Consider the following 25,471-nt stretch of genomic DNA (forward strand, 5'->3'; position numbering starts at 1 on the left):
TGTGGGCAGACTCAGAGCACGGCGCCAAGGCTCTCTTTGGTAGATTTCTAGCTAGGCAATGTATGTGTCTCATAGAGAGGAAAAGACACCTTTCTTAACTATTTCTTATCTTTCCCAATGAAGAAAATGGACACAGGCCACTTAAAATGAGTCTCTCCCACTATTTCCCACTCTCCCTCAGCAAGTGGTCTCTAACAGTTTGAAAATGTCTACCTTTGTGGTCTCTGATAATGAACTAGTTGCTTTTGTGTATGAGTCTGAGAGAGGGTCTCATTGTGTATGCAGACCTTCCTGGCCTCGAACTCACAGAGGTCCTCTTCCCTCCTGTGCTGGAATTGAAGGAGTGTGCCACTAAACCAGGGTTTAGTTACTTTTGTTGTTGCTTCTGTGAGAACATGCCTGTCAGAGACACCTTAAGGAAGGGAGACAGGCTCACAGGTGGAGGGGGCAGCCCTCCAGGACAGGGAAGGTGTGGCAGCAGGAGTGTCTCTGGGCACTTGAGGCAGCTGGTCGTATATAATCAGAAGCAGAGATGTGAGTGATGGCGCTCAGCTGGCCTCTCCTTCTCCTTCATATTCAGTCCAGAACCCCAGCCCATGAGGTGAAGTCACCTACATTCCGAGTGGGTTACCCTACCCCCTTAGCTATGCCTCTCTGGGTACACCCTCACAGACACTCCCAGAGGTGCATTTTCTGGTGCTCCTAACTACGGCCAGGATCACAGGAAGATCAACCATCACAAATTACTGATTAAAAAAAAAACAACACCTCAAATAGGGTAGATTGGTATTGCTATGCCTGCATCATGAGCCCCCGCAGAGATCACTGGGAGTCTGAGGTTGTATGCAAAAGCCAAGAGCCTTTATTGCAAGCTGAGCTTGGGCTTCCCACCCATTCTGGCATAGCAGTTGGATCAGGGATAGCATTGAGCTCAGTTGAGGCAGGGCTTTTAAGGAGTAAAGGATGAGGGATAGGACTTCTGGATTCAGATGGGGGTTGAACTCCTGATTGGGCAAGAGTGAGGTAACAGAAGTCTTGTCAAACAGGGATTGGTACTGGTGTTGCTGCAAGGAAATTGGCAACCTATATATAAATGATGTAAGCTACCGTTTATGTTCTAGAGCATTTAGTAATTGTCTGTCTCAATTCTGATTGGTCCCCTGCAGGGTACAGTTTGTGGCTTTTCCTGATTATTGTAATGGTGAGGCCTAGTCCCAGTACTGTTGTTAGTCTGCAGCCTGTCATGGCTGCACTGATGTTAAGTTAGGCCTCTTCAGTATCAAACTTGGAAAAAATGATAAACATTTCAGTAAAAACATCTTGGGTGACCTTGATCAACCTATACTTTTTGGAATTATTCTTCTTGAATTTTATTTCCAAACATAGCATGAAATTCATATGGTTCCATGAAATTGAACTTCTGTTCACAGTGAACTGTTGTGCCTAATACCACAGGGTGGACCTTAGGGAACTATTCAGATGCAGCCTAGCAGTTAAGCAAAACTTCTATTTTAAAATTCATCTATGGAAATAGAGAGTGGGAAAGATTTGTCTTCATAGAGTTTGGCATGAAAGGACTCAGGGTTTTAGTCGATGAGAAAGTCAGTGTAAACATTAGGGTGCAATCACAGCCACACATGGCCCAGAGCAAGGCAGGGATAATGTCACCATTCTGTGCATTTGAAGACATTTGCACCAATTCCTGTTTCTGTGTTGGTGATACACCAAGTGGATTCATTTGATCACACCTGAAGCATCAGGACCAGCATGCTAGTGTGTCTAGAAAGAAGAATAAAGAAGAGTCATTTTTCTAGAAAGGGTAATAGTCTAGGTGGTAGGCAGGAATATACAGGAGATTACTTGGGAATGTTATCATTGTTTGCAAATATCTATAAGGTGAATGGGCTGTTCTGAGAGTGTTGCTCCTTGGAACAGCACCCTTGAGTGAGGTCCAAGGCTAGGGAAGTGCTGCCCACAGCCCTGCTTGGTGATCCGTTATTACTACAGTGCTGGTGTCCTTTCCAGGCTGTCAGGAAGTATGTCTGCAGGAGGAGTAAGGCTTTCGGGTTTGGGCTGCTCACATGACACTCGTTCACACCACCCTTCCTCTCCTACAGCAGCATATGGCTGCTGGTCGCCACTCACCATGTAATCTCAGACTTCCGACACCCCTGTGGTGAGAAGCTGGCCAGCAAGTACACCCAGTGCGCTCTGCTGTATAGCGTCTTAAACTTCTAGGAGCTCAAAAATCCTCTGGGGTCCTGCTGTAATGCAGGGTCTGACTCAGTAGGTCTTGGGGTGGGGAAGGCAGTGATCTGGTGCTGCTGGGCTAGGGACCACATGTGTCGGTCCACCTTCTCATCATTTCGACCAAATGACAGGAAGAAGGGGGATGGGTTTGTTTGGGCTCGGTGTTTCAGATGTTTCAATCCGTGTCAGCTGATGCCTTTGCTGTGGCCTACAGTGAGACAGTGGAATCAGGTAACAAAGGAATCTGACTGCTTATGGTGGCTGGGAAAGGGTGAGGATGAGAGAAGAGGGGAGAGATGGAGAGACATAGAGTCATCTGAGAGAAAGCGATACAGAGAGGGGCAGATAGAGTCATAGAGATAGAAAATCAGAGAGAAAAACACATAAAGAGATACAGAGATACACACAGACAGAGATACAGAGAGAGACAGGGAGGCACACACATACACACACATGTGCACACACACACACACACACACACACAGAGAGAGAGAGAGAGAGAGAGAGAGAGAGAGAGAGAGAGAGAGAGAGAGAGAACAAACTTCCTTCAACTAGGTCCTACAGCAATAATACCACCGTATTATAAATCTATCAAGGGATTGATACACTGCCTTGGCCAGAGCTCTGTGTTGGATCCAAGAACAGGGTACCAAGCCTGCAACACCTGAGCCCTCTGGGAGCATAGTTCATGGTGCGCCCTTCCCATGCCACAGCCTTCAGATCTGTGACTGCCTCCTGCAGGTTGCTGTTAGGACTACGCCACCTGTCCCTGTGAGTAGAGAGTTACTGTCTGGACTGTACTGCTGCGTTTCCCTCAGCTTTTATGAAAGTTTGACCCCGGTGCCCCTTAGCAGTCCAGGGATTTTGTCATCCCTAATATAACTCTTCAAGCACGCGCCATCTTGAATTGTATTCGAGTAGTTTGAGGTGCATGTGGTGCTATCAGAAAAGTCACCCCAGGGTACAAGTGGCCATTGCAAAGCACTAGAGTAGGGCTCCTTCCTCGTAGCTACATCTCTGTGATTACTACAGGGTAATCACTCACTCCAGCTTTGTAAAGAGATCTTTAAACAATCTATTTATAACACATTAAGCGCTTGCTCAATGAGGCCGTAACCCCAGAAACAGTGATTGAATCTGCTTAAATGCGTTCACCCCCATCTTAATGATCCCAGCAGCCACCTTGGTGAACATTTGCAGTTGTCATTGACTGAAGTCATTTCAAGGTCAGGTCCCTTCTCCCAGGAGTCTCTTATTGGTCAAAATAATTGAGAGATTTCTTGTGATGTGTGGATCTTGATGAGGTGCTTTTCTGTGCTGGAGCTGTGTCCTCCCAGGGTGAGGGATGCTCTGTGTCTGATCACATGAGAACTCAGTGCAAAGTGGTGATAAAAACGCACTTGGCAGGTTCACGGCATCAGGTGTTTGCTTGTATCATGACAGCCTCCCTCAACTCGTCCTGGGCCATTTCTAGGCTACTTTCTACTTTATTTGGAGATGGACACATTTTATTGCATTCTTTACTAGTCTCAGATATCTTGATAGAGGGATCTATATTTCAGATCCTTTTCATCTCTTTCCTACATGTTCATTCAAGACATGCTGAGTTAATGAGTTGATGGATGACCAAGTATCTGCAGTGCCTTGACTTGAATTCTTCAGTTTGGTTCTTCTAGAATATGTTTGATGTTTAGAAGAAATTTAAGGATTTCTTTAAGATAAATATTAAGGGATTTCTTCTTTTTGAAAAGATGTTTTATATTAATTATTCCTAATTAGCATGAACCTGGGCACTGGAGATGGCTTCTGTGGTAGGAACAATCTCTTAGGGCTAATTCCTTGTGCTGCTGGAGATGAGGTGGTTGCAAGCTGCACTCCATGCTTCTCTTGGGAATAATCCTTGTGAATGATGAGCAAGAAATGCTCATTACTTCTCTGGCAAAGTTTGGGTCATGTCCAAAAAGCTGATTTTCATGATGGCTCCATCTAGTCCTCAACCGGTGACGAATTTTGTGTTTTAGATTTAACACAGTAAAGCTAAGGTTTGGCCAGCTCAGTGGATTATAGGAAACCTGTAGCTACTTCCAACTACAAGGATTACACTGGTTTCCTGTCTAGGTGAATGTTTCTAGAGCTTCATGCATTGCTGGAGGTGAATGCTAGCTGAGTTTATGCCTTGTATGACTTAAGGGCATTTTCTGGTGCCTAAGAGATGCCAACAGCCTGAGGCACAGGGGTATGTTTATAACCCTTAAGTATCAGCTTATTTTTTTATTAATTTTTTTCTTTTATTTTACAATACTATTCAGTTCTACATAACAGCCACAGATTCCCTTGTTCTCCCCCTTCCTGCCCCCCTCCCCTTCCCCCCAGCCCACCCCCCATTCCTACCACCTCCAGATCAAGGCCACCCCCGAGGACTGAGATCGACCTGATAGACTCAGTCCAGGCAGGTCCAGTCCCCTCCTCCCAGATTGAGCCAAGCGTCCCTGTATAAGTCCCAGGTTTCAAACAGCTATCTCATGCAGCAAGCCCAGGACCTGGTACCACTGCCTAGATGCCTCCCAAACAGATCAAGCCAATCAACTGTCTCACCTATTCAGAGGGCCTGATCCAGTTGGGGGCCCCTCAGCCTTTGGTTCATAGTTCATGTGTTTTCATTCATTTGGCTATTTGTCCCTGTGCTTTATCCAACCTTGGTTTCAACAATTCTCGCTCATATAAACCCTCCTCTTTCTCGCTAATTAGATCCCAGCGCTCCACCTGGGGGCCTAGCTGTGGATGTCTGCATCCCGATTCCTCAGTCCTTGGATGGGGTTTCTGACATGACTATTAGGGTGTTTGGCCATCCCATCACCAGAGTAGGTCAGTCCCGGCTGTCTCTCGGCCATTGATGCCAGCAGTCTTTTGTGGGGGTATCTTTGTGGATTTCTGTGGGCCTCTTTAGCACTTTGTTTCTTCCTTTTCTCATATGGTCTTCATTTACCATGGTCTCCTATTCCTTGTTCTCCCTCTCTGGTCTTGATCCAGGTGGGATCTCCCGCTCTCTTTCCCTCGACCCTCACCGTTCATTGCTCCCACTCATGTCCATGCTGTTCATGTAGATCTCATCCATTTCTCCATCATTGGGTGATCCCCGTGTCTTTCTTGGAAGTATCAGTTTTTTTCCTACTTACTCCCCTTTATTCCTCCCTCCTTCCCTTCCTCCTCTTTTTTCCTTCCCTTTCCAGTATTTCCTTACCTGATATAGCTGCATGTAGCCAAGGCTAGCCTCAAACTTACTATGTATTGTCAAGAATGACCATAAGTTGTTCTGATTCTCTGGTTTCTACCTTCATAGTGATAGAATTACAAGTGTGTGTGTGCTACACCTGATTTATTCAGTGCTAGGGAATGAACCCAGGGCATCACACATGCTAGACAAACACTATCAACAGGACCACACCATCAGTCAGAATCTCAGTTTTTCAATCTTTAAAAGGGGATAGCAATGCAAGTATTTTAGGGTACAATGGGAGAGAAATTAGAATGTGTGTGTAACATGCTAGTGCACAGTTGACAGGTCAGGCACATGCCACTGACAGTGGTGATAACTGGAAGTTGTAGGAGACAAAATCTCCAGTAACCCATGGCAGTGCCAGCCCTAGCACATAAGACCAAAGAATTTCAAAAGGATCTGAAAAAAACATGAGGACAATCTTAGGAAAGAAAACTCAAGCCATGTGCTTTACACCTTGATAATCACAAGTCATGATTCATGTGTGAGTGGCTGTAACTCTTCTGTGTCCCACCACCTGGAGATCACCTACCCAGGGGAAGAACAGAAAAAGACAAGGCTTGTATCTTCACTCTTGCATGGATTTTTAATCCCAGATGCCCAATTCAACTTTTTTTTCTTGTTAATTCTTGGAAAAGTTTAAATGGCACTTCTAAAAACAAACATCAGTAAAGCCTCTTCACACGAATGACCTCTTTCAGTCAATAGAAAGAGGCTGCTGAGCTGTAGTTCCAAGTATTTAGGAAGCACAACTCCAAGCTCTGCTAACTAGCTAGCGAGTTTTGCCTCACCGTGGATCAATTGATCTCCATGTCGGAAGCTCGGGATGCTATAGAAGGGCTCTCAGACGGTAGATAGAGTGGGCTCCATACTGTACACTTGATTTCAGGTCATGGCCCTGTGTGCTGTGTTTCGATAATTTTCAAGAAACCTGGTAGTGAGGATGTGGGACTGATGAGGGCCACGATGCCCAGAACTAAAGCCTTTGTTCTTTCCGTGCAGCTATTTTGAACTGGAGAGCAGTGGCCCAAGGGAAGAAATACGCTACCATTACATCCATGGAGGGAAGCCCCGGACTGAGGCCCTTCCCTACCGCATGGCTGATGGACAGTGGCACAAGGTCGCGCTGTCAGTGAGTGCCTCCCACCTCCTGCTCCATGTCGACTGCAATAGGTATGTTTGCCGTTGATCTTCTGTGACCCTACCCTTCAAATCTCATTCTGTAGGGGAAGGGGGAAAGTGTTAAACCGTTCCCTCCCCCTTCACCAAACCAGGGGACCTTAATTGTCATTTAACCTACCGAATGGGCCATTAGGCATGCTGAAATGACCAACTGTAATACGCTAAGAAAACAGTTCATTAAGATGAAAGTGTATTCTGTGATTAGGAACAAATGTAAAAAAGGTTGATTACAGATTGGGGACTATTAACTGCCCCTCAGTGAGCTCTCAGCACTGGCTGAAGTTCCATGGAGCTGTGACCACAGTTAACTGTGATATATTGTTGAGTTCATTCCACTTGGAAGTGAAAAAGCCAGTCTCCGTTAGGATGACTCTGAGAAGCTTTGTTGCTAATGTGAGAGATTCTATTTTATTTCATCAAGTGCAGTTTTGATTAAGTTAAACAGAGACATCTTAAAGAGGTTTTCTTTGAGTCTTTTACAGTTGAGGCCTTCCATGCTCTGCAGGGGAAGGAGTGTGCTGGCTTATCCGTGGGGGGCAGTGTCACCTGGGTGGGTGGATCTTCATAGGAGGTTGTTGGCTGTGGTGAGGAAGAAGTACTACTACCTCCCATGTCTGTCTGTCTCTGCAGGCAGAATCACTGATAGCTGAGGAGGGGAAGGGACCATTGGTCTCTACTGTATCATTTGTGGATGGACAGCTGGATAATGGTGGTCAATGTCTTGATCTTTCCACACCCACTGAAAATTCTTTTGGATAGTGACCCAAGACTAATGATAGAGTTTTTTTTTTCTCTAGGCAGTGTCCTTGCATTATTACTTTCAGCAATGATGCTACCACAAGGCATGCTCCCTGGGGCCCAGTGTATAGGACAGTCATGATAAGATAGCCTCTCTTCTAAAGACCACTGAGATGTGAGTGTTCCAAGGGCACTCTGCAGTAGACTGTCAATCTGATGAGAAGATGCTGCAGTGTGCTTACTACCTCAGTACGATAGTCTCTTCTAGAAGACTGGAGGACAGGGGAGTGTGTCAGGATCCAGGCAAGGTCTACCAAATTGAATGGGGTTTGATCTTTCTGGATATGATTTTTTGAAGATGCTTTCCAGACATTTGAGGTATTGATGTTTCCCATGGATATAATGTGTATGCCCGGGAAGAAACACTGGTTCTTTTAGCCCACAGACCTAGGCTGCACAGCTTGAATGAAGGCATCCCTTAGCTGCCCTCTTCATGTCTACCTTGATGAGCACATTGTATCCTCCACTTTGATAGAACCAAAGTGCCTCCTGTCCCCATGATCCCCTGACTACTCAGGTGCTTCCCCCATGGGATTGCAGAGGGGGGAACTGCAAGCTTTCTGACTCCATTGGCAGGTTTTGGAATTTCCACCAGAGAAGCCCCAAGATTCTGACCCTATTCATGCATTGTTGCATTTGTGTACATCTTTATTCCCAACACTTTATGATTCCTGGACATTGTTCACTTTGAAGAAGAGAAAGGTAACCGAGTGTGTCTGCTAGGTTAGTGTCTCACACTCAAATTCTCTGTTTTCAGTTCAGTATTCTCTTCCTCTCCTCAGCCACTTGCTGCTTGCATGAGTTCAAACAGCTTAATTTCTTTGCATCTTAGTTTCATTTTCTTTTAAATGGTATTATTCACATTCACACATAGTACTTCTAAGTGTGCATTGCATAAATGACATTTTAGCCAATGGCAAGTAGCAGACAAAATGGTGGTCTCCTTTGATGGGTCCCCAGGAGATGATGTAACCTTTGTGTAAGCTTACTTGGTCATGTCCCCAGAGTGATGGAATTGTCTCACCATACATTTGTTGTCACATACTGTCCTGAGGCACCATAGATCCGCATGTGTTCATGGACAGAAATGGAAAATATTCTGAGCCTTAGACCTTAGTACTCAGTTCACATCTATCTTTGCTGCTGTCACTTATTCCGCACACCTATGGTATCTTTGACCTTGCCTCAAACCACTCCATGGCCTGTCCATCAGAAGAGTGACAGGGAGGAGGACAGGAGCGCTGTAGCTTTGGGCTTGGCCTCATTTTGGCAAATGAGTGTAGAGGTTCCTATATATTCCCTCCCCCCTCCCCCGATGTGTTTCACTCTCTGGCTTGTGGCTAACATGCAAGATCTTAGGGGATGTTCGAGTTTGCCATTGACATAATAAACACCACGACCAAAAGCAGCTTAAGGTGGAAAGTGTTCATTTCCACATAACAGTACACTATCAAGGGAAATCAGAGCAGGAGCTCAAGTCAGGAATCTGGATGCAGGAACTAAACAGAGACTATGGAGGGACTGCTACTTACTGGCAGTCCACTGGCTGGGCTCTTCCACATCAACTGGCCTACAAGCCAGTCTGATGCAGGCATTTTCTCTAATGGGGCTTCCTTCTTCCCTGATGACACTAGCTTGTGTCATGTTGACATCAAATTAGCCAGCACAGGAGAGAAACATATAAAGCTATTGATAATTAGTGAGTGAAGGGCCCCAAACATAAACACACCTTTTAGATAAGTTGGTGAATAACAGACCTAGAAAGGAAAGACACATTTTGATTCTTGTAGAGGAAAAATCTAGAAGCATGGGTTCCAGAACAGTGGAGTACATGCATAATGTTACCTGGGGAACTTACTCAAAACATAGGCAGGCAGGGCCCTATCTGACCTATTGAGGGTAGAACTGAAGATGCTTTTATTTTTAGAAAATACCTAATATTTGTACACATTTAGGGGAACCACATGAGAATTCAGTGCAATATACAATGTATTATGAAGTTTGGGCAATTAACTATTATCTCCTCACATGTTTATCATTCCTATGTGTCTGAGAATGTTTGGATTCTTCTAGCTATTCTGAGATATAAACTGTTGCAGACAAATTTAGCCCACTGAGCTGTAGGATTTCAGAACCATTTCCTCCTATCTTTTTGTTATCTAACCCTTAATTCCTACCCTCTAGGGATCACTACTCTATCTCTCATTCTGTTTTAATGTTTTAAGCTTCTACAAATGAGTGAGAATGTGAGCTCTTTGTTCTAATATGGCTGGATTATTTGACTTGACATCATAGTCTCTACTTCCAGCCACATTGTCACAAACAGCAGGCTTTTGTTCTTACTGGTGATGGATATCTCACTGCGTATATTTTATAAAGCTCTCCCTATTGGTTTTGTATAGAAAATTTAGTCTTGGTGCATGGACTGGCATCCCAGAGCTACTGATTGAGCAGAGGGGAGGGTGATGAAGAGGATGGATGCTTATGAGAAACCTGGGCTTGGAAAATCCAGCACTGGAAGTGCAGCCCTGGGGAGGAGGAGGAGGAGAGGATGGGGGACAAAGTAGAATACAGGGCAAAAGGCAGACCTGTTTTCTTCACAAGTTGCTGTCCAGCAAGCATATGCTGGGCCTAGAGTGACAGTGGCTGTGCCACTTGTACCAGCATACTGGTCTACCCCTTGTTGTCCAGAGTGAATGTCACAGAGACTTACTACCTTTCTAGCTGTGCCTTTAATTCCACCTTGAGATCATTTCTATTTTGTTTTGTCTTTCTTATCCTGTCTCATGGAGTCCTGCTGGTTAGGTGGAGCTGGAGATAATGGAGTTAAAATTGACTGAGTGTTGACTGTACTTAGCCATTTACTATAAGATTTTATTTTTAGGATGAGGGAACCTAAGATTACATGATGTGTCAGCAATGTGGTGTTAATGAATTACTGCACTAGGGTTTGGACCCAGGTCTGACTGGGAGTGTCTGCTGTGACTGCTCAGGTCTGACTGGGAGTATCTGTTGTGACTGTTCAGCCACACAGTGAGGATGGCTACCACTAGATTTACAACATAAGGAAAGTCAAGGATGGCTCAGGAGCAGAAATTTGCCCCTTTCTCATATTTTCCTTTCCAACATTCATATGTGGAATTTAATGAACTTGTGTCAGGAAATAGACCTGTGTTACTGAACATCTACTACTGGCTTGGTAATGTGCTAAGCTAAGCTAGTTCTTAAGATAAAATTTAGTGACTGCTTTATTAGGCTTATAGATTCAAAAATTAAAAGGGCCCAGAGAAGATAGATGACTAAGTTTAAGTCACATAAGCATAAAAACAAAACCTTGAGCTGGGAATCACTTGCCAAACCTTAGCCATACCATATCTCCAAGTCACCTTTATAGTGTGCTAGCATTGCATGCTGCTTGAGACAAAGTCACAGTACCAGAGAGTCTTCCCAGGACAGAGATGTTATAGAAGGTGTGAAGATCATCTGAGATCAAAGAGCCTACAGAGTAGGAGGGAATCTTAGTTATACTTCAGTCAAGGGTTTAGTGCCTGGTGGTTTGAATAAGAAATGCCTCCTATGGGCTCATATATGTGAACACTTGGTCCCCAGTTAGTTGGAGAGATTATGGAACCTTTAGGAGATAGAGCCTTGCTGATGGAAGCATGTCAGTGGTGGGAATGGGGTTGAGACTTTGTAGCCTGGCTCTACTTTTAGTGTGCAGGTGAAATGTAACCTCTTGGCTTCCCACCCCTGCATCCATGCCTTCTCTGCTATTATGGACACCTAACCATCTGGAACCCTAAGCCCAAATAAATGCTTCCTCAGGTAGCTTTTGATCATTTTATCACAGCAACAGAAAACAACCAATTTAGTATCTATGCAATGAACTACAAAAATTAAACATCAAACATCAGTGACCAGGCCAGTGAAATGAAGACAGTTCTCAAAAGACATACAAATGACCCTAAGTATTTTTTAAAGTGTCTAACATCTTTAGCCCTCAGAAAATGCAAATTAAAATTGAATTGATAATTCCATCTCATGCCTGTCAGAATGGTCACCACTGAGGAAACAAATAATAATGATAAATGTTGGTGAGGATGTGGAGAAAGAGGAATCCTTACCCACTCTTGGTAAAAGTATTACTGGTATTGCCACTATGGGAATAAGTGTGGTTGTTTCTCATGAAACTCAAAATATAACTACCATATTAGCCAGCTGTACCACTCATAGACACACCCAAAGAACAACATCCTACCACAGAGATACTTACATATCCATGTTTACAGATGCTCAATTCACAATAGCAAGGAAACAGAATCAGCCTAGATGTCTGTCCATCAGCTGATTGATACATAATTAAAATGTGCCACACATGTACAACAAGGTTGTATTCAGCTGGGAAAGAAAAATGAAATTATGAAACTGTCAGGAAAAATGAGTGGAGCTGGAAAATATCTTAAGTGAAATAACCCAGTCTCCTAAAAATCCAAACCAACAGGTTCTAGAGGTGAGGATACTGGAAGGGGACTCATGAGAAAGGAGAGAAGGCTTTAAGGAACACAGACGATGCAAATGTGGAAAGGGGAGTGTGAAGGCTGGGTTGGGACAGGAAGATGGGCAAGGGAATAGGTAGGGAAGGGTCAGTTTAAATCAAGCCTGAGTGAAATGACATCAAGAACCCTGTTACTTTGTCTACCAACTAAATAATAAAATGATTTTTTTCCCTCTAAAAGATGAAACAATTTCCCAGGCAATCACATTATTCTGAAGCATTTTAGCCTAGAAGGATTTCTTCCCCTCCCTTTTTTAAGGTTAGAATTGAGAAATGGAGCTAATTGCACAAATTATCACCAGGAAAACAGCTGCTATTTTAGTCAGTAGACAACACTCTCTGTCGGTTGCTGAAGCTCACACTTTTCCAATAGCTTTGGCTCTTCCACTGGGCCTGCTTAGCAGCTCCAGGTAACATAGCTGGAGATCTCGAGTGAGAAACCAGAGGACCAGTTCATTGGTTAGCTAGGCTGGTTATCTCCATTGCCTTAGTTTTTAATTTTTTTCCTTGCTGCCCTTTATGTTAATAGCTTCCAGTAAATTTAGAGGCAGTTAATGGTTACTAGGTGGAGGAAGGGTTTATGTAGCTACACCCCTTCCTAGGAGTCATTGGTGGTTAATGGTTGCTGGGATAGGGAAGACATTTTCTTCAATAGTGTAGCCACTGGTAAGTTTCTCATGTTCCTGTAAATAACCTTTTACCTATGCTCATGTCATTGGATCACCAAAACAAAACAAATAGGAAGATACAGCATAGAAAGGTGGGATTAGTTTTGAGGAGAAGATGTGTCAGCAGGAGTGGGGGTAGGGTGAGACAGGGCAGTAGCAGGTTTTACGTACATTATGTACATGTGTAAGTGTCATAGTGAAATCTATTATTATGTGTTATTAATAGGTACTGGCCACGCTGAAAATGAGACCTCTGGTCTAACCCTCTGCATTCTCAGCTCATGTGGTAGCATTGGCCCATGACAAAGGGCATCAGTATGGGATACAGATATGTGGCTTTTGATCTTCCTTATTAACCATAAAACAGATTTTCTTTCTATTATTTTGGTTAGTCTGTTAGCCCATCAAATTAATTTATTGGTTATACTGTTTCTGCCAGGCCAAGTAGGGCTGAAAAAACAAGAGCCCTAGCCACCAGTAAGTTTATGGCTTTTGAAATTAGTTATTCAAAGTCCACTCTAAAATCACCCCACCCTCAACGACTGGTCCATGTCCTGATATCAGAGGCAGTCTGGCCCTAGACCTGTGAACTGGCTGATATGACAGGGCAGCTGATCTTTGGAGAGAATTGAAAATAATCATCTTCTGATTTCCTTTCTATTGCTGTGGTAAACATGATCAAAATCAATTTAGTGAGGAAGGGGCTTATTTTATCTTATAGTGTGTAGCCCACCATGAAGGGAAGTCAGGGCAGGAGTTCAAGGCAGGAAACTGGGAGTAGGAAATGAAGCAGAGGCTGTGGGGAAATGCTGCTTGCTGGCTCAATCTCCATGACTTGCTCAGCCTGCTTTCTAATACAACCCATGCATGCCCAGGGTGGCACCACCCACAGTGAGTTGGGCCCTTACATGACAATCATTAGTCAAGAAGATGTTCCACAGACTTCTACAAGCCACTCTGGTGGAGGCATTTTCTTCTTTGAGGGTTCCCTCTCCCTCATGACCTGAGCTCATGTCAAGTGGACAAAACCTAAGCAGCCCAAGTCACGTCTGTTGTATCAGCCTTTGATTGTCAGTGGCAGTGGACTTGTTGGCAGTGGGGGGGCAGGCTTTGCAGAGCTCTCCATTCAGTTGTATTCTCTGGGGACTCTGGCTAATACCTTTTGTTTCTACTTTCAATCTACATCCTTCTTCCCCTTCTGCTAGAAAGATCATCTCCAAAGGACAATTGGTCACAGCAAAGTATTGGAGAAATTATTTTGGCCACTCCACGTAGTTAAAAGGATATTTATTTAATGGCATAACTCACAAATTAAGTAATGGGTAGGTCGCAGGGTCTGGGGAAGGTATAACGCAGTCCAGCGGTGTTCTCCGGAGCTCTGCACAGTCAATCTTCACCAGTCAGCGTCCCGGCACCAAGAGAGCGCCCAGAGAGAGCACTGGCCCATCCAGCTCTCGGGTCCCCAGGCGCCTCCCCTCGCCCCGCCTCATAGGCGTGACAGTTGCCAGAGTCTCAATGGGGGTTGGAACTTCCAGAACCAAGCTGGAATGGCTATCCACTACATCTCCCCCTTTTTGTCTAAATAAGAAGGTTCTAAACTAATACAAGACTATATACAAAGGAATGGTTATCAAATATTGTCCAGAAATAATGAGAGATAATGACCTAGATAAGATGTAACTACAACCAATGCAAACAATATCAAGCAAGAAACACATGCTAAAATCCAGAGAAGTATAGAGCATAGGTAAACAGCATGTTATAAAGATCATTCAAAGGTGTCCTATCCTAAAGAACCTGAATCTAATACTTAATATGTTCTATCTAAGATATTATATATACTAAGTTGTAACTATAACTGCTAGTCTTCAATCCCATCAAAGACCTGAGAAGGAACATAATGGTACCTGAGAAATGGTAGATGGATGCAAGCAACTTTCAGGAATCTTGCAAGAGTAGACCAAGACAGCTGGCAGCCTGGACAGTCACCTAATGTTTCTCAGCATTGTTGGTGCATTCAAATTGGCTACAGGCCTAGAGTATCTGACAGACCATTTTCAGAAGCAGGATTTCTGAAAGACCATCTTACCCTGTCTTGGCAGAGTACAGTGGTCGCTTTCCTTGTGTCCCACTTGTCCAGAAAGGAGAGCATTGCATTTGTACTGTCAGCCATCAAGGCAAGGGCAGTTCTTTGCCCTGTAGGCCATTTTGTGCCAAAAGACAAACTTCCAAATGGAAATGTCTTAGAAGCCCAACATTCTCTCGGGATCAATTGGTGCAGCCAGGAGCAATTGTGTCTCACGTCAACAGAATTCTAAGTTATTTAAATGCCATATTCTCCAGGTCTATGAAGTGTTTGAAGATTACCTGCCCATCTGACCTATGTATCTGTAAATCTGGATAACCTAACTAACATAACTATAGAGACGACAGGCATAGGCGACTATAAATCTATAAATCTTATCTATCGAAATAACCTAAGGACTAAGGCTTCATGTAAAAAGGTAAACAGTCTATAAGCAAATGTATGGTGAAGAACGATGACTTCAAAATTGTGACAATACACAAGATATTTATAACAGAGGTAGGAATATATAGTGCGATATGCAATATGACAATAATATTAAATATATATCAATATACCGAATATCCTAAACAGAAGTAGAACATATATAAAGTATGACAGATATAAATTTACATTTGTATCAATATAAAAATGTTTCAAATAAGAGTAGAAATATATGTACATTATAACAAATATAGTTCTGTATTTGTATCAATATATAAATTATCTTAAACAGGAGTATAAAAATAGTTTACATTTGTATCAACATATAAGATTCTATAACAGTACAAATTACAGTGCAAATTATCTAAGGTTGCTATTTTACTAAGTTTGTTTACTAGTATATACAATGATTTACCATCATATCTTATACCTATCCGTTCCATTTCTTCTCCCCCCACCCCCACCCCCCCCCCCCCTTTTTTTTTTTTACAATCCTGAGTTAATATTTTCTTCCACCCCCAACCCTATAACCATCATCCATAACCCTGAGAATTATGAAACCTAAGGGAGAAGGGGCGTCGTTTTCTTAGAATTGCTTCCTGCCGTTTAGGGGGTGATGTTATCTCTGTTGGGTACTGTGAGAAAGCTCAGATAGTTAAATCTCAGTTAGACTAACTGTAGGTTCTGGGCGCCAGATATTGGAGAAATTATTTTGGCCACTCCACGTAGTTAAAAGGATATTTATTTAATGGCATAACTCACAAATTAAGTAATGGGTAGGTCGCAGGGTCTGGGGAAAATGTAACGCAGTCCAGCAGTGTTCTCCGGAGCTCTGCACAGTCAATCTCCACCGGTCAGCGTCCCGGCACCAAGAGAGCACCCAGAGAGAGCGCTGGCCCATCCAGCTCTCGGGTCCCCAGGTGCCTCCCCTCGCCCCGCCTCGTAGGCGTGACAGTTGCCAGAGTCTCAATGGGGGTTGGAACTTCCAGAACCAAGCTGGAATGGCTACCCACTACAGCAAAGCATAACTCTGAATTCTTTATTTTAGAAAGTTGGTTGCAATTTAGTTTGTGTGTGTGTGTGTGTGTGTGTGTGTGTGTGTGTGTGTGTGTACTTGAGGGTACACATATACTGCGGTGTGTATGTGGACATCAGAGGACAGCTTGTGGGAGTTTGTTCTCTCTTTCCACTAGGTGGATCTTGGGGACTGAACTCAGGTCATTAAGCCTAGCCACCCATGAAGCTCTGCATACTTGTTCAGACTTTAAAAAAGCATATTTGGTCCATGCAGGTGCATGTGTGTACACTGCACCCACCTCCACCCCATGCATGCAACCTGATTGTCACTGAAAGTTGGCTCAGTGATTCTATTCTATTTTATTTATTTTATGTGCATTTGTGCTTGCTGCACATGTATCTGTATGTGCATTTGGTGGCTGCAGAAACCAGAAAAGGGTGTTAGATCCTGTGGGACTGGAGTAATAGGTGGTTATGAGCCTCTAAATAGATGTTGGGAATTGGATCCTGGTCCACCAGGAGAGCACCCAGTGCTCATAACTGCCGAGAGATCTCTACAGCCCCTCAATGGTTATACCCTAGTTAATAAATATATTAGATTCTTATTTTAACACTTCCTTACACAGAGCCCATCCAAACTTTGCACCCAGCTGATTTTGTAATGCACATAGGATTGGAAACTGAGCTCATTATGAATCACAGGAAAAGCCAGTAATTCAAGGTTTCTGCCCAATATTCTTCAGTACTTTCAAGATTCAAGCATCTGCTTACATATGTAGATTTTTTTCATAATGGAATGTGTTGATATGGCATCTTCCACAGAACTGCTGAAGTATCTACAAATATTGTTTTATTGTTTTATTAGGCCTCACATTCCTCCAAGTAGTTAGGCTATTTGTGTGATGAACTCTATGAGTTTTATACAAACACTGCTGCAGTATGATAGGGCCATGAAAAGATGACTGGCAAAGGCTAGGCATCCCCAGAGAGCAGCCAAGACTCTCTAATTCATTAGCTCTGGCTTCCCTGCTTGATACATTCTTTATACAGGAAACAGAAATGCATACCACATCTCATTAGCAAATCTCATTAAAATAAAGCCAGGTAGCTAGCATATGTCTCATTCTAACTAAGACAACAGTTTTAAATTCTCAGTCTATGAAGAATCACAAGCAAGCTGGGAAGATAAGCCGTACCCATGCTCAAATTTAAGAAATAGTCCTGTGCAGTAGTTCAAGAGGTACTACAAGACAAGGCATGATGAATTGCTGCATTTCTGGTACAGACAACCAGACCTGAGGATCCCAGGCAGCAGAGCTCCCAGGATCTTCAGGGGGATGTGCAATAGCCTGTTTCTCACTATCTCAGGTAAAATGAATGGAGGTTTCTACAGCTTCACAGGATGCTATGTGAGCTGTCAGCCATGTGTGAGTGGGACATGAAGCACACTGTTCATGCTGCAGAGATTGCAAAGCCAATCATAGTCTGGAAGAGTAGAATGTGTGTAAAGGAGAGAAATCCTACAGAAAGGCAGAGGAGGAAGCATGGGAGAGGGAGAAAGGCAAGGGAAGAGAATTCTTCCATGTTTCATATTCCAGACGGGAGCTCTGCTATTTAACACAGGCTGAAATGAATTCTTAAACTCTCATCTTGGGTTTTGCCATTTGTAAAATGTGATTTCACGCAGTTGTGTAGGAGTGTGAAAGGCAATCAGGGCCTCGTTTTCTCATTCTTTCATTGGCCAAGAACTGTGCTTGCGTTTGTAAAATAGGAGCCATTGTGACTCTTCTCCCACAGAGTTGTGGGAATGTAGCTGGAGGGTGCATGTTAAAGTGGAATATTTCAAGCTGTAGTCATTAAGTCTTGTGGCATGGAGATGACTTTAAAGTATGAGGCTGGAACAAATGCAGTTCAGTCAGACTTTCAGTTTGCTGGCAAGAGTGGCTTATGTTCCAGATTCATGGTCCAGCATAAGGCTTGAGGCCAGTCAGGTCCCTGGAGTTATTATGATTGACAGCTCCCAGGAATGGCTCTCCAGTAGTTTGCTTTTGTTTCCGAGTCTTAGTACATCATGGTAGGGCATGGTTTTTATGATAGCAGAATCACTTAAAAATGTGTGACTGAGGCAAAGCAGGGAAGAAGATCCTTGGGGTGAGGAAGTCATTGCTGGTCCTCACAGAGTTTTAAAGATGTAGTGTAGCATCTTTCTCTCTTTTTTCCCATTATTAGTGGGGGCAGAATTTACATCTCCCAATGGGAGCCAAAATTATGGTTTATGAGAGAATGTAAAACTTTACTACGTAAGGGAAATCATCCATTGCAGTTTTCTGGGTCTTCTAAAGACCTCATGGATGAACAAAACATTGTTCTGCCTTGAAAACTTGCCATGTTAGCCAGAAATATTCTGGACTGAATTGATCTGAAATAAATACTAAATTATATGACTCAGAGCAAGTTGTTTACTGTCTCTGGACTTTAGCTTTCCTATGCTTTGATTTTTCCTTAAGATTTATTTTTATTTGTGTGTGTGTGTGTGTGTATGTGTGTGTGAATGCCACATATGTGCAAGTGCCCATGGAACTCAGAAGAGGGCACCAGATACCCTGTAGCTGGAGCTACAGGTGGTTGTGAGTTTCTTGACATGTGAGTGCTGGGAATTGAACTCATGTCCTCTGGAAAAGCAAGAAGTGCTCTTAACTCACCCAGCCCCCTCTCTATCCCCTGGGATTTACCTTTCTAAGTATATAGTGAGGAGTTAAAAGGATACAACTTTTAACTCTATTTCCAGTTTTTGCCTTCTGGGCATCTCTGATTTTATTTTACCCAGATGTAGATGGGTCTTACATTTTCCCTTCAGAACTCTGGACAGTTCCATGGCCCAACACACTCCAGACCAAGGCACTTCCTTAATGGACCAGCAGGGGCTCTACAGTCCTGTGAGGTTTGCATGTAGGTGCAAAGACTGGAATTCACTTTCCATAAATGCTTGCTCTTTCTTTCTAACTAGTTGTCTCTCACTTTGTTGAAGTAGCTGCTATCCATGCAGTTTGGATTGAGAGGGATGTTGAGACGGTGGACAGCCTTGTGGGTGGAGGTGAAAGCTGGTCTGGGCACGTAGGCTTTGATAGTGTGCTGACCTACAAGAACAGCAGTGTACTGTAGCAAGTGAATGTCACATAGTTGTGCTGTTGAAATAGCACAACACGCTCTGAATACTGAAAGGGAAAAAAGCTCTTGAATTCCGTTTGGTTCCCAAGATTGGAATAATAATAAGAGCAAAGGGAAAGAGTGAGGTGGCCAATGGGATACATTCAAAGTTGTAGCAGGATGGCAGGGGTCTTCTAATTGTTAGGGCATGCTAGATATTAGAGAGTACAATACCTCTTTCCAACTGGGCTCCTCATCCTCTTGTTTCTGGACCCTATGGCTTATTCATTTCAACCTCATTAGGTGGACTCCAGGCTTAACTTTCCTCTATATTCATCTGCATCACTAGCAGACCTATTTCTAATTTTGTCTGTTTGGGAACCTTCCTCTTTTTCTCATGTACCCTGATGGGTTTAAATATGTCTTTAGTTAACTGTGGCCTCAGTGGCATTGAGAGGTAGGAGGTGGAAAGAGTAATTGAAACAGGCATTAAGAGTGCCTTCATCATCCGTCCATCTGCCTGTGTGCCTAGGCTTCTGAAGGTGCAATGTAAAGAGGACAAAGTACACAATAGTCTTCCCTTTAACTAATGGTTTATTGGCTGAAGCTACCAATCGATCAATGGGAAGCTATTTTATTACATACACAAGGCTTAAGGTGTATTAGAATTGAGAGAAAAATAAGCTCCTTTTGTAGCCCAGTGACTTCATGAATGGCCTTTTGACATATCATGTAATGTCACAGTGGTGGCTTTGCAGAAAGGGCATGGGAGGGCAATGGCCACAAGAGAAACAAATGTTTTCTCACAGAGAGTGTAGATGCTTGCATCTTTATCATTATGATTTTACTTGTTCTGTGGATGGATATGCATAGGTGTCTTTTTAAAGGAAACAACAGAGAGAAGATAGACAGCCAGATGAGGATACACCTAATGGGATTCTATTTGAAGAGATGCACATTTATGTATTAGTTTTCTCTATTTCTTTTGTGCTCACACTTGTTGGCTAGAGGAGTGCTGAGGAATAAAAATTGCATGTGCCATGAGGACATTTTAATTGAAAAAAAATTCCAATTGCTGCATTTGTTTTCCAGTTACACCAGAGGTGCCGATGTTGTCATTGAAAAGAACTGATTTTCTCCACCAAGAAATTAATTTATCTCCCTGGAAGCTTTAATTAAACTAATGTTATAAATATGAGCAGCTGGATATGCTGGATGCCAGAGAACAGATTCATGGCTGTTGGTGTTTAGCTGCTTTTCTTCTTAGGGGTGTGCTGGGGGTAGATGTGAAGAGGAAGGTAGGAAGGGAAAAGTGTCTGTACACACTTCCCTGAATTGACCCTGAAGACAGCTGACTTGTGAGCCCAGTACAGCCATTTAAACTTCTGGAGTGTCTCTCCCAACAAGGGTTTCAGATGTACTTAGCCAGGTCATGTACTGGGGCCCTCCCTCACTTCAGTGTTTTCCTTGGCAATTAGAGTGGAAATAATTCCTCTTCTCCTTAAAGGGCCTGCGTGATGCTGTCTTGAGTTTTCCCCAGGAATGTCTAGATGCATCCCTGCTCATTAGAGCCGATTAGCTTGAGTGTGTCACTTTCCTGACAGTAAATCTCACACATGTGCACTTAGAGGCTTTGAGTGGGGAACCATCAGTAGGCTTTTTGGGGACACTTAGAATGCCTGTATTACCCTGAATGGAATTTTATTTGATTGGAGGTAAACAGCTCCAGGCACTCAGCTAAGACACTTGGTGCGCTCTTGCTAATACCTGCTTCCCAGGTCGGATGCTGTCTTTGGCTGAGGGAGAAGCAAGGAGAGGACTAAGAAATACATAACTCAAGTTGTTGAATCCTTTGGCATTTTAGCCTTGGAGGCCCAGCGCCATTCTGATTGAAACTTGGAGTTTTTGCTCAGTTACTCTGAGCCAAGGTGAATGTTGAAACGTTTTTAAGAAATGGGTATCATTGTCACTTGGGACTCACTGTGGCTCTCTGTGACAGATGCTCCTGCATCTTACAGATGGGGGCTTTTGGGACCTGGGAAAAGCAGTCGTTTATTTAAGGCTTCACAGAGGGTCAGCAGCAGAGCAAACTCAGAGCCCAGGTTTAGAAAGTCTGGTCTCTGCTCCTAGCCCATGCTGCACCTGGAGCTATTCAAGAGAGCCCAATGGCTTTATCTGGGCTGGATGTCAAGACTTAGCTTTTTTCCTCTCCCTCTCTCCCTCTCCTTTTCTGATTTCCTCCCTATGCTCTTTCTTCCCCTTGCTTCTTTCCATGTGGCAGGATAGCACTTCCCATTTCTCATGGAAAAAGAGTTACCTTGTCCTGGTAGAATCCTTACAAATGGAAGAAAAGCCAAGTGTCACATGTTACTTAGACAAGGAGCTGACTTCTTGGGAGGGAATTTCTGGGTTGGACCAAGACCTGCCTTGCTAGAAAGCAATCTATTCCAGGTCAGTAGGTATTCAGACTCCAGGTCATCTGAGTGTTGTTGTCTTCAAGTCTGAAGACTCCTCTCTTCTTGGAATCAGATTGTGAGGGTCACAATTTCAATATCACAGTGATGTGGCCTGTCACCCTTGTCAGATTTGTATGCCTTGCATGTGGCTCAGTGAGGATGGGTAATGGCCAGGGGCCTAATCTGCAATGACGACTGCAAATGAGCCATTTGGCCATTTCTTCGAGTGTGGAGTGAGTGGACCACACCATTCTCCTCGGTTACATATGTGGTTTTATATTCTTCCAATATAAATTTTGATACTTTCTGTTTCAAGGTGATAAACTCTATTTTTTGAGGTGACATTGTAATTGCTATGTCTCATTAAAAACTACTGGCAGTGAAATAATGTGTTGGGCAGTGGAGGACCCACATTTAGGAGGACATTAGTCGTTATTGCTTCTTTTATTGGTACCTAATTAGATATGTACTAGAGCCTGCAGGAGCTAATCAGAGAGATAGGTGAGCACACTGAATTCTGAGTGGTTTTCACAGATGGAAACTTATGAATGCTATGTGGGTGCATAAAGGCTTTACATTGAAAATTGATTGGGTCGCCATATTCCCTCCATGACAGAAGCTCCTTGCTGGTGGAATCTTACACATTTTGGATCCCTAACACAGCTAATGCAGGAATGTGAAGTCTGGCTCATGGTCTCCTCTCTAGTTTCGTCTTGTGCTTCCCTTCTTGATTCTCCAGTCTTAAGTTCCTCTGCTACATTGGATGTATATAGTTGTTTAGGCCACTGGATCCTTGCACATGACAATTCTGAAGTGCCAACTTCACTCCTGCTCATTCTTAATTTTCAAGATAGTCTCTTGTGTTTTACATAGAGTTCATTTTCTACCAACTATTTTTTGCATATCCTTCCATCCATCCATCCATCCATCCATCCATCCATCCATCCATCCATCCGTCCATCCATCTATATATTGATCATCTAGCATCCATCCATATATCTGTGATCGTGTGTGTGTGTGTGTGTGTGTGTGTGTGTGTTGTGTTGTGTGTGTGTGTGTGTGTGTGTGTGTGTGTGTGTGTGTGTGTACATGCCACAGTACAGATGCAGAGGATAGAGAACGGTTATTGAAGTCAGTTCTCTCCTAGGACATGGGTCCTAGGAGTTGTAGGAGCCTGACTCAGGTTATCAGACTTGGTGGCAGGTACTTTTATCCTCTGCGCCACCTTGGTTTTTTTTTTTGCTCGCTTGATTGGTCTTTGTCCAGGTAGTAAGCACATTGAAGGCTCACTTTTGTGTCAACTAAGACCTTTCACAGAGTAGTCACACCAGAGCTACTCAGACATGTTCACAGATATTAGGATAGATGAGTAGCTGGAAGGAATGCTCCTGGTGCCTGTATTCTTGGCATCTAGTCTATGCCCCTAGTCTTCTAGATAGTTCTAGTAGTCAGTCTCCTTTTCTTTATTACACTCTCCTTGTCTGTTCAGCAGGTTACTTGTTCTGGGTTGTGCTGAGGACCAAGTGAGAACCTGGATGTGAATATGTGCTGTAAATTTAGGTGTGCAGAACACTCTTGTGTATAAACACAAGGAAAAGTGGAGATGAATGGATCCCAGCCTTTCTGCTTTGGCATTTGGGTGCCAAAGGGGGCAGTTAATTAACATACAGCCTGTGGTGCTTTCTGGGCCTGATTCAAAGCACATGTTGAGCCACGGTGCCCTGCTCTGCAGTTGAATTTACACATGTCCTGTGTTGGTGGGATTTCTGACAGGCGTGAAGGAAGTAATTTATAGATGGGACACAAACATAAACCAATCATAGGTAAGCCTAAGGAATATGTGTCCCCATGGTGGAGTGCAGACAGAGTTGGGGTCAGTTCTTTTCATATGGCAGACATGTCAGCGCCAAAGATCCTGAGCCTGTTTCTTAAAACTGCAGCAGATGCACACAGGCAGAGCTTCCTGTGAACCTGAGAATAACCCTTTGTGCATGGTTTCATCAACATTGCATGCAATTTTATAGAATATTGTTGTGAAGCTTGATGGATGTGCTCTTTAGTTTTTTTTTAATGATAAAAGGCATAAGGTATTTAAAGCTATCAACTATGCCTTTAATCCCACCATGGAGAAGTGGTTATTTTTGAATAGTTATGTTTTTCCTTTCTCCAGGTTTCCTTTTTCCTTGAAGTATGCAAACACATTTTTTTTTTCAATAGCGAGATAGCATTGTGCATATGGTTCTTCAACTGGCCTTTTTGTTTAGCAGAATAGTAACCTGATAGCCTTCTGATCTGGTGCATGTTCAGGGGGAATGGGGCTTCTCATAGGATGGTCTGGGCAGATTTGCCCCCTGGCAGCCTGTAAAGCAGCATTCACTTGCAAGCTTGCAGCTTCCTGATTTGGGCTTCAGACACCCCTCTTGCCTGTCACACACAGCAGTGACTATAGAAACAGGTCAGGATGCCAGGAGCCCTAGTTCTTGGATCAGAATGTCCTATTTTGGCCATGGCAGGTAGCTGAGATGGGATCAGTGAGGTGGAAATGGGGTGTCCCGAAGCCTGTGTACTTTGAGTACAGGTGCTATGCTAGACATTATGTTGTATGGAGAAGTTGAGCTGGTGCTGTCCAAGGTGAGCTGTCAGGTGAGCAGCAAAGTGTTGTTTAGTTTAGAGGTTAAGAGCATGCATGCTTGGAGTCGGATGGAAACGAGTAAATTCTGGCTGTACCACAAGCCACAAGGTATTTAATAGAACTGCATTTGTGGGAGATGGGTAACAATAGCACCTCTTTTGTGGGGTTTTAAGAATTAAACATGGTAGCTTATGTGGACCAGAAAGGCCAGTCTAGGATGCTAACAACACTGTCTTAAATAGAGTGTGCAACACACAATAGATTTAGGTGAGGCTGTGCCAGGGATGTTTGTAGCCTAGATATGACAGCTGGGCATAGGTCCTTTGTGTTCTTTGACTCTGCCATCCTAGCATTGTGTCTAGACGTTTATCCTGGCAAAAGGGACAAGGCTTGCCATGCTGTCCCGGGCCAGTCATCTTCCCTTCCATGGTGCTGGCAGACTGCTGAACCAACAAAACTGAGTGGTTTTCTCCTTTGACCTTTTTTTTTTTTTTTGAGTGAAGAAGTGTGTGTGTGTGTGTGTGTGTGTGTGTGTGTGTGTGTGTATGAACAGTCATATCAATAGCTTAACTCCATTCCCAGAAAGACCTAATACATGTTCCGGTGCCGATGCTTAGTCCCACCAGGGAGAGCTTGCCTGTCTGAGCGAAGCAGAGGTGACCAAGAGAACAAACGGTGCAGGTGCCTGGTTAATCAGAGGTCGATTTCATGCATGGCTGTTGCTGCTGTACAGGCATCTTTGAAAGGCCATGGGCCAACCCCATCAGCCAGGGTACCATTTGTTAGGCCTTCTCTTTGGAAACCTGGCTTTGTTTTTCCTGTCTGTGACACCTACCTTCTCAGAGGCCACTGGGACACAGATGTGTATTCCTTATAAGTACCGTGGTGGGTGGACCTTGGCCAGGGGCCACCTGGAGCTTTCTGTGTTTACTCTCATTTCCTGATGCTCTTCCCTTCTTGGCGCATCACTCTCTGGCTGG

The 25,471-nt window shown here is 43.6% G+C and overlaps 1 protein-coding gene across 2 annotated transcripts in view; it reads left to right on the plus strand.

Moving 5' to 3' along the window:
* Nell1 (neural EGFL like 1) overlaps positions 1 to 25,471 on the plus strand; it is an 850,988-nt gene that overhangs the window by 147,673 nt on the left and 677,844 nt on the right. For both annotated transcript variants that reach the window (XM_028880172.2, XM_037199200.1), the window contains exon 4: positions 6,530 to 6,700. In XM_028880172.2, coding sequence (XP_028736005.1) covers positions 6,530 to 6,700 — 171 coding nt within the window. The remainder of the gene's footprint in view (positions 1 to 6,529; positions 6,701 to 25,471) is intronic.

This window comes from Peromyscus leucopus, chromosome 1 (assembly GCF_004664715.2).
Source record: "Peromyscus leucopus breed LL Stock chromosome 1, UCI_PerLeu_2.1, whole genome shotgun sequence".
NCBI classification, from domain to species: domain Eukaryota; kingdom Metazoa; phylum Chordata; class Mammalia; order Rodentia; family Cricetidae; genus Peromyscus; species Peromyscus leucopus.